The 16,656-nt window shown below is 55.5% G+C and overlaps 1 protein-coding gene across 3 annotated transcripts; it reads left to right on the forward strand.

Annotated features, from left to right (window-relative positions):
* Positions 1-1,386: 1,386 nt before the first annotated feature.
* Gtf3c5 (general transcription factor IIIC subunit 5) lies at positions 1,387-16,656 on the forward strand. Of its 3 annotated transcripts, none has more exons than XM_042681231.1 (12): positions 1,387-1,772; positions 2,990-3,209; positions 4,791-4,989; positions 9,802-9,997; positions 10,567-10,671; positions 11,703-11,817; positions 12,404-12,478; positions 12,621-12,718; positions 13,719-13,801; positions 14,435-14,577; positions 15,364-15,553; positions 15,969-16,656. In XM_042681231.1, exons 1-11 carry the CDS (start codon positions 1,626-1,628, stop codon positions 15,525-15,527), a joined length of 1,545 nt encoding a protein of 514 aa, XP_042537165.1. In that variant the 5' UTR covers positions 1,387-1,625; the 3' UTR covers positions 15,528-15,553; positions 15,969-16,656. The 3 variants fall into 3 exon arrangements, with proteins under 3 accessions (XP_042537165.1, XP_042537167.1, XP_042537166.1); XM_042681233.1 differs by having other exon boundaries at positions 15,364-15,486; XM_042681232.1 differs by having other exon boundaries at positions 15,364-15,550; positions 15,966-15,995.

Below are 16,656 nucleotides of genomic sequence, written 5' to 3' on the forward strand. Positions count from 1 at the left end.
ATTTGAGTCTAGCAGCACACAGTAGGATGCCTAACTGGGCCTGTGCATGCAGTCTGTCCTCACTGCCCTGCTCCTGCCTCTGACCTCCCTGCCACTCTGAGTCCCAGTCTCAGCACTAGTCTAAGTCCTTAGGAAAAGTGGTTTGATGCTCTGAGGTTGGCTCTTGTCTTCCCCTCACCCACAGCCCCTCTCCTTGGCATCAGTAGACTTTGGTGACACTGTTCTACGGGATGAGCCTTGACTTCCCGTGACCAGGCCCTGACCTAGAGTTGGATTGAAGGCTCCAGTGCAAGTGGCCTCATCACCATTCAGCAAGAGTCTGATGTAAAAATGCTGATTTAGTAATTTACAACTGTTATTCATTTTGGCACTTTTTGAAAAAAATCATCAGCTTTCTCGGGCAGTAGAAAACAACAAAAGGACATTTGCAAGGAAATTTTATCCCTGGGTGTGGAAGATTTTGGCCTTTTGACACCAATCCCTTGTCCCTGCTGGGCAGGTCAGGGACTACCAAGACTTTTTCTTTGCTGTCTTTTCCAGTCCTGGGGCTTGAACTCAGGGCCTGGACACTGTCCCTGAGCTTCTTTTACTCAAGGTTAGTACTCTACCACTTGAGCCACAGAGCCCCTTCTGGCCATTTCTGTGTATGTGGTGCTGAGGAATCGACTCAGGGCCTCACACATGCTAGGCAAGCTGTCTACCACCGAGCCACCTTCCCAGCACCCTAGCTTGCAGCCATTTATTCTGGGCCTTCAACTGCTTGGGTGCCCATATCCAAGGGGTCACTTGTCTTACTGGTTTTCAACTCCTAACACCCTCAAATCCAGTCCCTTCTTGTCTGGATTTCAATCGGTTCATTTGAATGCACTCTCGCCTCTCAGGTCCATTTTCCATACACAAAAACATAAAACGGTAACAGTCTCCCAGTATAAAACCCTTCAAGCCCGCGGACCCCAGCGGCGATTAACACAGGCCCGTGTAACACAAGGCCCAGGACGCCTGCCCCCGGTCCCACTCCGGCGCGTGACCCTCTGGGGTCTTCTGTTGGGGGTGTGTGTGGCATGTGGCGAACAAATCCCTTGCTCCGGCGATTTCCACACACGAACTCCCAAACTGCAGCTCAGAAGCCTGCTCCGGAGGCCGGAGCCCCGCAGACCTGACCCCAGACACCAGACACCAATTCACCATTAAGCCCTTCCGCCAGCTAGGAGGCGGGCCGGAAGTCGGACTCTGTCCCGCTCTCAAACCCTCATTGGGCGAAACCACCGGAAGCTAGGAGGGCCCCCAACTCCTGTCTTCGTATTGGCTGCTACCTAGGGACCTGGCCTCCTCCGAGCTCCTCATTGGCTAGAGTCTCGCTGGGTGGAAAAGAGAAGCCTGGTCCCACGCCTTTGTCCAGCCCTCTTCATTTTAAACGAAAAGTCGAGAACACGGTGTCGTTTACCTCGAGGCCGTGCGGCCTCCTCGGGCGCCTGGTCCCCGGAGGCTTCGAGTCTAGCCGAGCCCAGGGATTTAGGGCGGACGGGGAGGGGGTCCGGAACGATTCCTTCGCGGAACCTTTGCGGCGAGGCCTCCGGGGGTGCTCTGAGGGACGGACTGTGGCGGGCCCCGCCAAGCGGGTAGGGATGGCGGCGAACGACGCGGCGCCGCGGGCCGCGGTGCCGGTGGAGCTGCAGCGGGAGCGACGGCTGGTGTGCGTGGAGTACCCGGGCGCGGTGCGCGACGTGGGGAAGATGCTGCGCACGCTGGGCGGTGAGGAGAGCGTCTCCCGGGTAAGGAGCGGGGCGTTTGCGGGGCGGCGGGGAGGGGCCTCGAGCAGGGGGCGTGGCTATCCGACGGGGGCGTGGTCTCCAGAGAGCCTGGGTTGCCTTGGTAACGGGGGTGGGCGGGCCGTGGGCGGGGCTTTGCTTTCACTGGAATGGGATCGGCTGGCGCTGGGGGGGGATTGGGGGGTGGCGGGATTGAGTGGGAAGGGTCGGGGGTGGTCGTGGGGGGGGGGCGGCGGCTCTCCAGATGTGAGCCGAGGGTGCCGCATCGTCCCTCAGGGTTAAAAGTGGCTACACACTTCAGTGGTTTTTGTGTTTTGTTTTGCTTTGTTTTGTTTTTGTCGGTCATGGGCCTTGAACTCTGGGCCTGGGCGCCGTCCCTCAGCTCTTCAGCTCAACCACTTGAACCACGGCGCCACCTCCTGTTTTCTGCTGGTTAATTGGAGATGAATCTCATGGACTTTCCTGCCCGGGCTGGCTTTGAACCTCGATCCTCAGATCTCAGCCTCCTGAGTAGTTAGGATTACAGGTGTGAGCCACCGGCGCCAGGCGCAATTTTAATTTTTAATCACCTTTCACAAGCATCTAATATACCTGCTACACTTAGTTTTTGTAAGATAACTGCTCTCAAGGGAAAACATTCATATAGACTTAATAAATGTTACTTCCTGTCCACTCCTAATATAGATGCCTCAGTCACATTCATGAGGTTGTGAATACTAACAGTATTTTACTTCATGGATAGAACTCTGAAGGAGACTATTTGTCCTCATTTGTCAGGATTTTGTCATCATTTTATGAGAATAAGCATGGAGAGACTGGATTTAAAAAGTGAGTCTTTGGGGGTCAATAAAGAACTCAGAATGGCTGGATGCTGGTGGCTCATGTCTGTAATGCTAGCTCAGAAGTTGAGATCAACAGTTCCAAGCCAGACCACACAGAAAAAGTCCATGAGACTCTTATCTCCACAGTTAATCAGTAGAAGACTGGAAATGGTAATCTGGCTCAAATGGTAAGTAGAGTGCCAACCTTGAGTCAAAAACCAAGCGAGAGAGGCCCCCCCTGAGTTCAGGCCCCCAGATAGGCACAAAAGGAAAACCTCAGAATGGAACATGACCTCCTGGCCCTTCCTTGGCTACAAAAGGGTTTTGTGGAGGGAGGAGCTCCACCCTGTTGGATGTTAGCTGCTCAGTGCTCTTCTGTCTCCTGTGGTCATGCTGCAGATCTACACAGACCCCACCAAGAGACTGGAGCTGTACTTCCGGCCCAAGGACCCATACTGCCACCCAGTGTGTGCCAACCGCTTCAGTACCAGCAGCTTACTGCTTCGGATCAGGAAAAGGACAAGGCGGCGCAGAGGGGAGCAGGCGGCTGAAGCCTGCCCCGAGGCCTCATTCAACATGGAGATCCTTGGCATCGTCTCCACCATTTACAAATTTCAGGGTATCTGAGAAACCTAGTGTGGTGTAGGGTTATTTTAAGGCCTGCTGTAGATGCAAACACTGGGTCCTCTGTACCAGGAAAGTAGCTAGGATGTGCCCAGGTCAGGGCTATAGGGACCACAGAGCAGAAGCCCCATCCTGGAAGCACGCATCCTGTGTGTGTGCCCTGCTGCATAACCTTCTGCTTCCTTACGAGAAGCCAAAATCCAGAGTTCCGTGAGACAGCAAAGCCATTATGTGCAGCCAGATCAAATTGTTGGGCATTTGGTTTCCCCTAGGTTTTAGAACCCTCCTTATCTTTTTGGGTTGTTTTGCTGTTTTTGTTTTGAGAAGGGTCTAGCTGTGTAGTTCAGGCTAGTCTGAACTTCTAGGCTTAAGTGACCCTCCCATTCATTGGTGGCTGGAGTCACCAGGATTAGAGAAGTGAGCAGCCATGCCCAGCCTTTCTTGTCTTTTTTTTGGTCAGTCGTGGGGCTTGAACTCTGGGCCTAGGTTCTGTCCTCAGCTCTTCAGCTCAAGGCAAGTGCTCTGCCACTTGAGCCATAGTGCCACTTCTGGTTTTCTGGTGGTTAATTGGAAATAACTGTCTCAGGGACTTTTCTACCCCGGCTGACTTTGAACTGTGATCCTGAGATCTCAGCCTCCTGAGTAGCTAGGATTACAGGCTTGAGCCACTGGCACCCGGCTTTCTCTTCAGTGTTAACTGGAAACTAAGCCTCTTCTTGAGCCTTGCTAGCTGACTCAGCCCCACTCCCCTCATGCTCCTCCGAACTGCCTGCCTTCTTTGGTGTTGGTTTACAGTCAGGTTTGCTACTTACAGGGCACGTCAGGGAGGAGACAGGAAGATCTGGGCCAAGAGGCAGGGTAGAAAACAGTATGGACTTTGAAATGTGGCCTGCCTGAGCCCTATGTTTCTTTGGGGAAGTAGCTTATCTTATGGCAGTCCCTGAGCAGGCCCTTGAGACAGTGTTGTGCCAGGAACAGGCCCAGGCCCAGGGGAGGCCTTTATACATTACCAACTAGACTTAGACATGCCCATAGTTACAGTTCCTGTTTTAAGACAGAATTGGAAGAGACTAAGAACTGAGAATGGAAAAGGAAACCGGAGAGACGGGGGAAAGGGCGAGTGAAGAAAACTGGCCCTACCCTTGGCTGGTCAGCGGTGCCCGTCACCCTGGTCAGTGGTGCACTTACCAGCGAGGGCTGTCCGTTCTGGAACTGAGCAGCCCAGTGGGTCCTCACATATTACATATGGTAGCTCCCTGCTCTCTGTGGCCCTGGAGCATGATCCATCTCAAGCTGTGTGTGGCCAGGCCCAGGTGGTGCTATACGCAGGCTGCCTTGGACTTCATCCTCGCTGTCCTGTCACACCCCTGCTCCTCCCCCCCCCAGGCATTTTTTCAAAAGCAGCCTGGAGGGCACCCAGCTAGTTTGCTCCAGAGTTGTTGGTGCTGATTTTGTCTCCACGCCCATCGATGCGCCGCTGGCTTCGTGCTTCCCTGAGAGGCCAGGTGCTGGCACGGCAGCTGCCTGTTCCTGGGCAGGTGTCCTTGTGGTGCCATCTGTCCGCCTCTCTTTCCAGGAATGTCTGACTTCCAGTACTTGGCTGTGCACACGGAAGAGGGTGACAAGCACGTGTCAATGTATGACAAGCTGCTTCTGCTCAAGCCCGAGAAGCAGGCCTTCTTCCAGCGGGACGTGCCGCTCTATATCCCCCCGCCCATCTTCTCCCGACTGGACACCCCTGTGGACTACTACTACCGCCCGGAGACACAGCATCGGTAAGGACACCTCCCAGTCGGAGGGCTCAGCTTCCCCATCTCGAAATGGGCTGACAGCACTGTTCAACTGGGGTCCTGGGCTTGAATCTCAAAAGCACTTGTCCTCAGTACAGAATGAGCCCTTCATAAGTGATGGCCTGGTAATCACCAGATTGGCTTTGACCCCAGGACCCTTGGGCACACAGAACTTGGAAGTCCTGCTAAGAAATGGTCTTGTTTGCTCAGTGTCTGCTTTGTTGCTTATCAGCTACTCTCTGGGCCTGTGCTCACCAGCAATGTGGTCTCTCCACCTCCACCCGTCTCATGACCTGGCCATTCCAGGCTCCGGCAGAGATTCCGTGGCCATCGTAGTAATCTGCCCTCTGCTTCTCCCTTCACCACACTTCTAAGACCAGAGGTTGAACTGACTGGTCCCCACTCATCTCCAGAGCCATCCCCCAGTCTTGCTGAGCCTCTCCTTGGGTCTTGATCACTGTGAACTCAGCTACAGTCTGTCGTCCCTAGACTGGGCTTCTGGGGACAGGCACCCATTACCTCGAATCTTCGGGTACTTTTCTTGCACAGAGGGCTATGAAAAGCTAGATGGACTGAGTGCATAGCTCACCACGTGCACATCCCTAGTCAAGCCTCATGCTAGTCACAGGAAACAGCTTTTCATTTAGACAATGTTGTTATAATTAGTCCTGTGGGTGGCCAAAAAGGCAAGCCTGGGCATTGTCAGATGTTGGCTTTCTCCTGAAGACCAGCCAAACATTGATGTAAACGAGTGAGATTTCTTATGTGGAGAAGCCAGGGTTGAATAGTATGGACAAGAAAATGAGTGTGGAAATTTCCTGGCTCACCAGCTCTGTGGGAATGCTGAGTTTGTGCTTTGTCCAGCCTCCTTGTGGTTCTCTCCCTTTTACAAACGAGGAACCAAGACTACCTGGGGTCTTCAGGCCGCGTGGGAAGCGTCAAACCCCAGTCTCCCCCACTCCTCGGGCCTTCAATCCTTACTGCTATGCTGCCCTTACTCTCGTGTGCCTTCTTTTTAAAAAAAAAAAATTGCACACACAAAGACAGCATTTAAACACATTTCCCATTGTAAGGTACCCAAAGGCAGAAATTTGGCCTGTTTTGTTCTCTGCTGCAGCTGCGGCGCCAGAAGAAAGCCTGACTTGAGAAGGGCTTTCTGCCCGTATTGGTGTGCCTAGCGACAGAAGCCTTTGGAAATAAGGTTAAATAACTCAAAGGAGACTTGGCAGCTTGAAAAATGGCCCGTGGTGGTGGTGGTGGTGGTGGTGGTGGTGGTGGTGGTGGTGGTGGTGGTGGTCCCGTTCCCTAGGGGTTTCTGCCTTAGCCGGTTTTGAGCAGCTTTCAGCAGATGGGGCGCCTGTCCAGGGACCTCACTGAAACAGGCAGGTGCTCGAATGGATTCTGAGGTATAAAAATAGAATGTGCTGTGCCAGGCACTGGTGGCTCACGCCTGTAATCCTAGCTACTTAAGAGGCTCAGATTTGAGAATCCCAGTTTAAGGCCAACTAGGGACAGAAATTGAGCACCAAAAACCAAAAACAAAACTGGAAGTAGAGCTGTGGCTCAGGTGGTAGAGTGCTAGCCTTGAGAAAAAAGCTCAAGAACAGTGCCTAGGCTCTGAGCTCAAGTCCTAGGGCCAGCACTACTGTAAGTACATATATAAAGGTAATAATATGTATATATAAAATAATAATTACATGTATATATCGAGTAATAGTAAATAATAAATATATAGATTATGCAGTGCTAGTAGAAACCTCAGCAGTCAGAAGGAGAGCCTGGATGATTGAGGCACGGTGGGGTGGGTGCTTTCCTTTTCTTCATGAAAACTTTTCCATGGCCCCCATACCTGCTGTGGCCCCGAGCACTCTTGAAGCCTGGAGTCCGCAGACCACCTGGCAGTGAGGCTGTGTCCTGGGCTTGGGGCCAGGGAGCTGAACCAGATGCGGGCTAATGAGTAGGTGTCTTAAAGGAGATACCAGGAGGGCGGGCTGAGGGGCCCTTGGGCACGAGGCAGGTGGCAACATTTATACCTGAGGCTTAGCTCAGGCTCCGGAAGTGTGAGGAGTCCATGCAGACCATAATGGTGGTATTCTTGGGTCTCATCCTCAGCGGTGCACTGTTACCTGCCCTTAGGAAATACTGTGAGTGGGGTGTGGTAGCATTCGCCTCACATCCCAGGCTGAAGCAGGAGGATCACTTGACCCTCCAAGTTCAGGGCCAGCTAGACTGTCTCAAAATAAACAAATGTATAAATAAAAAATACAACAATTTAGGTAGGTTGAGAGTTGAATGGAAGTAAATGCCCATGTGCTCCTCACCAGTATGCAGTGGCCTCCCTGTCTTCACCCTTCACCCTGCAACAAAGCCACCCGAAAAACAGAGTCTGTAAACTCCTGCCAAGGGAGCGCAGCACAGCACTCCAGAAACGAGCTCACTCTGAGCCAGGCAAGGACGTCCCATGCTTTGCCTTTGGTTGATGTCCCTCAGGTCTGTTCAGTCTGTCATATACCCTGGTCCCTCCCCCAGTTATTTTCCTAATCCAGTGGGTCAATTGTGCTCTTACGGAAAAGCAAATAATACAAAAACAGGAAGGAAGTTTCAACACCTCTGTGGGGGGAGTATTTCTAAAACGTTTTGGGTTTTCCCTCCACAAAGAATTTATAGTTAGAAACAAATACATAGATAGAAGGCAGGCGCATGCTCTGCTCTGTATCCTGGTGGTAACTGGCAGCAAACGAGCTCCTGCTCTGCTTTGTGGGGTCAGCAGGAGCAGTTTCCAAGCCCGGGGTGAGCCAGACAGGAGGGCCAGCTGCCCTGGGGCCTCAGGCCCCGTCCCCTCCTTGTGTGTTTATCCATTTCTGGTACATGGAAAAAACCTGTCTTTTTTCCCAGGGCCTCTGTTGATTCTTGGGCACTGCTGGCCTTCATGGGGAACAGGCTGACCTACACCTCACAGGTCCCTTTCTGGGTCTGGGGAGGTTGTACTTACCACAGACTAGGGGAACTGGGGAGGCTGGCAGGACATTGAGTCTTCTGTTCTTCAGGGACCCTCTGTGAGCATTGGACATAGTGACACACAGACCCCAACTGGGGTCAGTAGAAGCAGCCATGAAGTCCTTTCCCCAGAGTGACCAGCACAAGTAGCTGTCCCTCCTACAGAAAGGCCTCCTTGGCTTCCTGGCGGTATCTGGGTCTTTAGGGGGAAGGTCAGAAGTCAGGAGGCGGTTGTGTCTGTCAGGGAAGAAAAGCACAGACCCCCATCCCATGGTTTCCACTTCCATCTCCCATGTGCAAGTCACCTGCTTTCCCTTGTAAATGTGCAGATGGGGTGAACTCATAGAAAAATACTGCAGAATACAGCCAGGCAGCTGGCTTGTGCCTCCAATAATCCCAGTGACTCAGGAGGCTGAGGGTAGGTGATAATGGTGGCAAATTTAAAAGGTAAAAATCACCTGAATGAAATTGCAGGGTGTCCAGGACATCGTGTAATACGTTGGAAATGTTGTCTTGGGTAGAGTGGGTGTGGAGGAAACAGAGGAGCTCTAGGTTTTTTATGTATACCTCTAAAGAGGGTGACCACTGCAAGTTTTTCAGGAACCCCACCCCACCCCCCATGTGATCTGTGCCAACACATACATGGAGTTCTAGAATTTGTGTGTGTGTTTGTGTGTTTGTGTGTGTGTGTCAATACTAGGGCTCGAACTCAGCGCCTTGCACTGGCTTTTTTGCTCAAGTCTGGCACTCTATCACTTGAACCACACCTCCACTTATGGTTTTTTGCTGGTTAGTTGGAGACAGGAATCTCTTAGATTTGTCTGCCTGGGCTGGCTTTGAGCTGCAATCCTCAGATCTCAGCCTCCTGAGTAGCTAGGATTACAGATGTGTGAACCATCAGTGGCTGGCTAGAATTCTTGATGTGTGAACATGTGTGTTTTAAAACTTTTAGTTTTTCTGAGCAGTTCTGTGTTCACAGCAAACGAAGGTAAAGGTATAGGGATTCACGTGTGAGGCGTGCATCCTAGTCCTTTATCCACATCCCCACGCAAGTGGTCCTGGGCTCCAGTGGGCAAACGCCCACGACTCATCACCTCCCAGCTGCAGCTCCTGTGGCATCACTCTTACACTGCATATTCATCTCTGAGCTTTGATGATACCATTGGTTCAGTGGTCCTGGTTGTCAAGCTGCTTCTGAGCCACAGCCATGTTCTTCTAGGTGCAGGCCAGGTGACTAAGGTCTGGTTGTGGCCAGATTCCTTTGAGTCGCCTGGGAGTCCTTTGTCACATGCTCTTGGGGCAAGTTTTCTGATTCCCATGGCTTTAGTTACTTCCTCAGACAATCCTTTCTTGAAGGATTGCTCTGACAGTTAAATAAGTCATAAAAGTCAGCGTCAGTAGGCATAGCTTGACCGTGCATGCACAGCCCAAACTGATGTCACTCTTTCCAGCCAGTGGATATTTAGGCTGTGTTCAGCTTTGGCTGGATGATGCCAGACGGGACTCGATGCTATTACAGTTGGAAGGCCACTAGCTCGAGGCGCGCTTTCCCTCACTGTGGTCTCTGGGACCTTGGGCCTTGCCCAGAGTTTCTCTAGGCCACCATTGGCTGTGGCAGCCCACTCTTTGTCCTCAGTGGGCATCCTGAGAGCTGGGGTCCTTCACCAGGCAGCCCTGAGGTCATGGCCTCACCGGATCTCCAGGACAAAGGCACACGGCTGGCCTCCCCGCGCACTGGCCTGGCCTGTTCTGCAGGTGGTCCTCGGCACTCCTGCTCTCAGCATCTCTCTGTGCCCCCAGGGAAGGCTACAACAACCCCACCATCACAGGGGAAAACCTGATCGGCCTGAGTAGGGCCCGGCGCCCCCACAATGCCATCTTTGTCAACTTTGAGGATGCTGAGGTCCCTGTGCAGCCTCTGGAGGCCGCGGTGCAGACGTGGAGGAGGGCCTGCACCAACCCCATAGACCAGAAGGTAGAGGAGGAACTGAGGAAGGTGAGGCTCCCATCCTGTCCAGCGCGGCTGGGCCATGTTGCTTTGCCTTGACCAAGTGTTTACGCAGCTGCTTCCTTCCCAGCTTGCTGTGGGGTTGGCCGTGCTGGCTTTGTTAAGCCTACTTCATTAGGATGTGGGAATTTTCCACCTCCAGATGCCACTAGCACCATGTTAGTATCACCTAGGCATTCTTAACGTTGAAAATACTTCAGTTCTTTGTTGGTCTCTTTGGGGTAGCAGAGAAACGGGGATGTTGTTGGACAGTGACCTAAATGTGGAGGTGGAGCTGGGCTCCAGCAGCCTTTGCATGTCCATGACCTTTGTGGTCACCTCAGGACCTCCCGTGCCCCCCGCCACTCCCCCCCACTTTCACTTGGCACATGAAAGGCACAATCCATACCTCTGCACGGCAGGGGGCAGGGAAGTGCGGTACGTTCCAGAGGCCGGGCCTGCTTGTTGAGCGCCTGCCTCCACACTTCCTGTCTAAAACGGACATGCTGGGAAGGCATGGGGGAGGGGGGAGGTTGCTGCTGGTGCCCATCTCAGCCTCTGCCCTTGACTTTGCCCAGCTGTTCGACATCCGTCCCATCTGGTCACGCAATGCTGTCAAGGCCAACATCAGCGTCCACCCTGACAAGCTCAAGATCCTGCTTCCCTTCATGGCCTATTACATGGTGAGTGGCTGGCTGTGGCATGCCAACCTCGGTGCCACCTGTGTGGCCCTCCCTCCCTGAAGGACACCACAGGTAGCCCTGAGAGGGCTTGAAGAGCCAGCTGGAACTGCCCAGCTTCCCACAGCCGCAGTGCACCCGCTCCTGACGATGGAGGGCCTCCCTCAGGGGAATTGTGTGGTGCAGAATGGCCTGTGGTGGTGATCTTGGTAAGAACCGGACCCTGGACAGCACTGGGCAGTACGGCCCCTCTGTCCTTCCTTCCTGCAGTGAGCAACATGTGGCAGAACCACCAGAGGCCCAGCTGTGTGCTACAGAGCCCAGGCCTCTAGTGACAGCTCCTCACACCCTAGTTCTTCGTGCCTCAGTGGGACATGTCCACCTGTGCTTCAGTCTGGAGGGTGGAGATGGCAGTTGTTAGGGGAGGAGAGGGTCCTAATACTCTGCATGGGGAGTCTGCAGAACAGTGAACGTGATGGACTCTGGAAAGCAGCCTTCTGTCCGCTAAGGGCTTTTTAGTCCTTTAGAAATGCTTTCCTGGGGCTGGGAAGGTGGCTCAGTGGTAGAGCGCTTGCCTTGCATGCCTGAGGCCCTGGGTTCGATTCCTCAGCACCACATAAGAAAAAAGAAAAAAGCCGGAAGTGGCGCTGTGGCTCAAGTGGTAGAGTGCTAGCCTTGAGCTGAAGAGCTGAGGGACAGCGCCCAGGCCCAGAGTTCAGGCCTCACAACCAGACCCCCCCCCCCCCAAAAAAAAAAAAAAAAAGAAATGCTTTCCTGGGACAGGGAGCATCCCAAGAGTCCCCATGTGCGCGGGGCCTTGGGACAGGCTCCTCCTCTCCACTTCCCTCTCATGGACAGCAAGGCTTTGATTTGAAAGGCCAGCTGGCTTTTCCAAGGTGGCCAAGCCCCGCTGTGGGAATTGAGAGCTGTGTTCCCAGCTCTCAGGGGCTTTGCTGCCTCTGTGCAGAGGTCAGCCCCTTAACACACAGGAAACCCAAGCCAGGTCTCAACACTTGTACCTCTCCTGTCCCCAGATAACAGGCCCCTGGAGAAGTCTGTGGATCCGGTTTGGCTATGACCCCCGGACACACTCCGAGGCCAAGATTTACCAAGTCCTTGACTTCCGAATCCGCTGTGGAATGAAATATGGTAAAAACAAGACGCTTTTCTCTCTCTCTCTCTTTCTTTCTCTCTCTCTCTCTTTCTCTCTGTCCCATCCCATCTCCTGCTCTCTGTTCATACAGAGAGGAAGAGTGTCTCCCCGTGCCTGTGAGAAGAGAGACACAGTAGTGAGGAAATGGAGACCTAGGCCTGGCTCAGCAGCATAGCCACATCCAGTTTCTGAGCCACAGTCAGGGGCCTGGGGCCCGGGGCCCGGGGCCCTGGACCGGCTAAGCCTGGAGTGCTAAGCCAGGACCTCTGTGAGGCCACACGGAGCCTCTTGCCAGCCCCTGCGGGAAATGCCCTTTCCCCAGCCTCCTCTTCCAGGAGATGGACCAGGAACCTTGTCCTGCCTTAAGGCAAGAGGAAGGAACCTTCTTTCTGACAATAACGTTATTCACGAGTGTGTTTAATTATCAACACAGGCAGGAGGCCTAGGGAAGCCAATGAGGGACATACATGACTTTCCTGTCTATACCAACCTTCCACGGCTCGAAAGCCAGCCATCCCCACCCTGCCTTAGGGTAACTTCCTGGCTGCCAGCCACCTCTAGCACGTTCTCCCTTGACTACAGGCGGCAGCGAGATGCCTGTCAAGGCAAAGCGCAGCACCTACAACTACAGCCTGCCCATCACAGTCAAGAAGACGCGTAAGTGGCAGGCCACTACCAGGGACGTGGGCCGGGGCAGCAAGATGGGAGGCACTGCCTGGGGTCACCACTGCCCCTGGCAGCACAGCAGGCAGGGGGCAGGCGGGCAGGCGGGTGCCAGTTCTGCTTTGCTCCCATGCAGCCAGCCAGCTTGTCACCATGCACGACCTGAAGCAGGGCCTGGGCCCGTCGGGGGTGTCTGGCCCACGGAAACAGACCTCCAACAAGTATAAGCTCAAGGTGGGTGCCTCGGGCCGGGCTGGGGGCGGGTGTGGCTGAGTGGGGGTGAGGTGCCCCTCTGTGGACACGGGGCTGGGCTTTGAGACAGCTCTGTCCACCCAGTGTCTTTCCACTACTCCCACCCTGGGACCCTCTACAAAGAGGAAGAACCTAACCACGTGGGGCCATGAGGAATTGAGGGCATCTGGGTAGAAAGGTGGTGACAAGTCTCCAGAGCTGGGCCCCCCTGACGCCTGTAGCCGCTGATGTATGGGGGGAATGGGGCACATGCAGGAGCACAGAGCTAAACCAGACCATCTGGGGCCCAGCTGTGGCTGGCGTGGGTGTGGGCGCAGACTGGGGCCTTCCCACTACCTTTACCCAACAGGAGTTAATTAGCACATTCGAGAATCGCTCATGCTGGTTCTCTGTCCAAGCTATAGTTCTGGGAGAGGCCCAGGGGTACGACCCCCAGCCTGGAGGCCCTGCGGGGACCTGTGGGCATAGCAGGAATGAGCCGTGAGGATGCGACCCTCCCCTAACACACTTGTCCTTCAGCGCCATCCGTGCCCTGGACTCGCCAGGAAACCTACGCAGGTCTCCCAGACTCCAGCTCTCTTCCTAGTGAGGGGGTGACTGTCACCTCGAGCCAGTCTTTACCCCAGGGACTGTACCTGTCCCTGAGCTGCCCACCCTGAGCAGTCTCTGCCTTCCTCCCTGCCGCACGCAGGGGCCTAGGATGGTCATTAGTAGCAGCAGGCCAGGACTAAGGAGGCAGCTACCGCAGACAGCAGGCCCGCTCTGCACTGTCAGCAAGGCCTCCAGGGCTCCCGAGGGCCTGGCTGCCACGTGTGCCCTCCCGCACCCGTGTTTCACATCTGCTGCCCAGCCTCTGCCTTACTGCCCACCCTGGTCTTGGTGGCCAGCCAGCCCCATGGAGACCCCCAGGAAGCCTGCGGTGTGGGCATCTCCAACTCTGCTGGGCCGGTCTGTGTTCACCATCCCACTCCCCCTTCCCCAGGACTCGGTCTATGTCTTCCGGGAGGGAGCCTTGCCCCCCTATCGCCAGATGTTCTACCAGTTATGCGACTTGAACGTGGAGGGGTATGTACTTGAGGGGCCCTGCCTGTGGAGGGGCTATGGGGCTGGGCAGTGCGTGGAAATAGCACAGGAACAGTTTCCTGCAGCCCCTCGGCTTCACATTGGCTTTGCCACCGCTGGATGATCTTGCTGTGAAGCCTGTGGCCCTCCACCACTGTGGCCCTCCACCACTCCCTCGTGCCCCAGAACCCTGGCCTACTTGCTTGGTCTCAATGACATTTGAAACGGCGGGGGTGGGGCACCGGCATGAGTGAGAGACAGAGTGTGGAATCTGGGGAAAGCCACGCGCTTGCCAGGCAGATGTGCGCGGGCCACACCCAGCATTGTGTGCTAGACTGGGGGGTCCAGAGACCACACAGGTCAGGGACTGCACCGCAGCTGGGGCCATGCCCACCTCAGAGATCGCTCTCGGACGTGTGTTTCTCAGCACAGCTGCCTCTGCTGCAGGCAGCATGGCCGCTATGAGTGGAGACCACCCCAGGACTCGGGAGCCTACCCCCCCATCCCCCTTGTGGAGACCCGGAGCCTGCCCCCCCCATCCCCCTTGTGGAGACCCGGAGCCTGGCCCCCCCATCCCCCTTGTGGAGACCCGCCTTGGGGGTGGGAGGGGAAACACGCAGACTCTCCTGCCTGCAGGTTGCAGAAGATCATCCACCGCAACGACGGGGAGGAGAGCACGTGCACAGAGCGGGACGGGTGGTGCCTCCCCAAGACCACCGATGAGCTGAGGGACACCATGTCGCTCATGATCCGCCAGACCATCCGCTCCAAGAGGCCGGGTGAGGGCCGCTGCGGCGCGGGGAGGGGGGGGCTGGACCTGTGCCCAGAGATGCCCGCCCCTGCCAGGAGCCAGACCTAATACACCAGGGCTCGCAGAGGCTTCCTGGGCAGCACTTGCCGCACTTGGCCCTGGGGGTAGGGGAGGATGAGGGCAGGGGGGAGCAGCTGCAGCCTGAGGCTTCCACTAGGGGAGCTGGCCACGGTGGGGAGAGGGGGCGGGGGCGGGGGGAGCAGGCGCTGTGGCCTGTCACTCTGCATTCCCCAGGCCCTGGCCAGCCAGGAAGTGGGGCGAGCACTACTGGGCTGAGGGTCTGAGAGGCTCAGGGAGCAAGGGGCCTTGTAGGAGGCCCTTCCCAGGTTTGACCAGAGGGCAGCGTGGCACTGGCCAGGCCAGAGCCTTTTGGTTTGGGGTTTTTGAGATAGGATCTAGGATGTTGTCTAGTATGAATCCCAGGCTGGCCTCAAACCGTAGATCCTCTTGCCTCTGTCTCCCAAGTGCTGGGATTGGAGGTGTGAACCACCATGCCTGGCCATCGCTTCCTGAGGCTGCCCATGGCTTCTCAGAAAGCTGAAGACCTGGCTGCCTTGGCATCCCCTGGGGTACCTGTTAGCTTCCCCCTTCCTCTCCTTCCCTCCTCTCGCCCGCCCTCCCCGCCCCCTGCCATACTTGCCACGGAGCCCAGGACCTGTCATGGCAGACTGGCCACCAGGAGCCCAGGAGCCTGTATGGGCCACCCAGGAAGCCTGCTCTGGGACCCATGGGACCTTGTTTCCTCCTGGCCCAGCTCTCTTCTCCAGCCCAGACAAGGCTGACCATGCAAAAGAGCAGCTGATGTTTGAATCCGGGGAGGAGGAGGAGGAGGAAGAGGAAGAGGAAGAGGAGGAAGATTTCAAGCCCTCGGACGGAAGTGAGAATGAGATGGAGACAGAGATTCTGGACTACGTGTGACAAAGCCCTGGGCCCCAGGCTGAGCGGTGAGCCTGGTGTCCAGTCCTAACCAGGGAGCCGGGGCAAGCAGGTTCCCCTGGCACCTGGTGCTGTCGCCCTCTGCCGGGGTGGTCAGATGTCCCTGGCTCCACGCGCCCCCACCCAGCCCACATGTGGAGGGCTGCGCTGGTGCTGGGGACCAAGCAGCAGGGGCCATGGCTCAGCAGGCTCTTGTCCCCAGAGTGACACTCTTCATGGGGCCCAGCCCTGTGGTCACGGAGTCTGCCCTTAGCTCCAAATGCCATCCATTTGGAGTAGCTTTGACAAAAGCCAGGCCCAACTGGAACTATCCTACCAAGTCAGCGTTCCTACAGTGTGTGGGTCTCAGTGTAGAGTGGGCCCAGGGGAGGCTCCTCTTGCCATGGGGTTTCCTTACAGCACGTTGTTCCTTTACTCCTCCAGGTCTGTGCTGGTAGTACCTGTGCCCTGCCCCAGTTGGGTGAGATGAGGAAGCCAGCCCAGTCCATTTCCAACAACTGTCTCTTCAGCGTTCGCTGGAAACAGACTGATGGCCCCGCAGCTTGCTGGGAAGAGCCCGAGACTGAGGTCTCTGCCAGCCCTGCTTCCTGGGAGATCGCCCTGAAAGCTTCCTGCCCTGCCCACAGGATAGCTCAAGTCATACTGTTTCCAAAGCCAATTTCCTCAAGCCAGCCCCAGCCTGCTGATGAGATTCCTGGAAAGCCCCCTCTCAAGGCAGGACTGGCAGCCTAATGAGGAGCCCGGCTTGGAACCAGCTGTGCTGGCAATTACAGTCCCCTGTCCTGCAGAAAACACTCACACCAGAGGCCAGGGGAGAAGCACTCCCCTCCCCTCCTTTCCAGTCCCCTTCTTGCTAAGACCTCCTGCTGGAGCTGTTGGCCTTGCTCTGGGGATGTCTCAGCTGTGGCCGCTTCCACTGCTGACATCCCATCTTCCTGGTCCCTGGACAAATCTGAGGCAGGTGCTGGGGCAGGGCCCCCTCCCAGGCCCTACTCTGCCGAGCCCAGCCAGCCCATGCTGCCTTAGGTCTGACTAGAAGAGCTTCCTGAAGTCTACGCAAATTCCAAAAAAATGGCAATTCTCTTTTTAAATAAAGGTGGTTTATTATGAA

This window comes from Dipodomys spectabilis, unplaced genomic scaffold (genome assembly GCF_019054845.1).
Source record: "Dipodomys spectabilis isolate Male_0828 unplaced genomic scaffold, ASM1905484v1 ptg000067l, whole genome shotgun sequence".
Classification (NCBI taxonomy): Eukaryota; Metazoa; Chordata; class Mammalia; order Rodentia; family Heteromyidae; genus Dipodomys; species Dipodomys spectabilis.

Coding starts and splice junctions, on each gene's coding strand:
- Gtf3c5 (XM_042681231.1), top strand. CDS start 1,626: ATGGCGGCGAACGACGCGGCGCCGCGGGCCGCGGTGCCGGTGGAGCTG. Junction 10,672..11,702: donor CCTTCATGGCCTATTACATG/GTGAGTGGCTGG, acceptor TCCTGTCCCCAG/ATAACAGGCCCCTGGAGAAG. Junction 11,818..12,403: donor CCGCTGTGGAATGAAATATG/GTAAAAACAAGA, acceptor CCTTGACTACAG/GCGGCAGCGAGATGCCTGTC.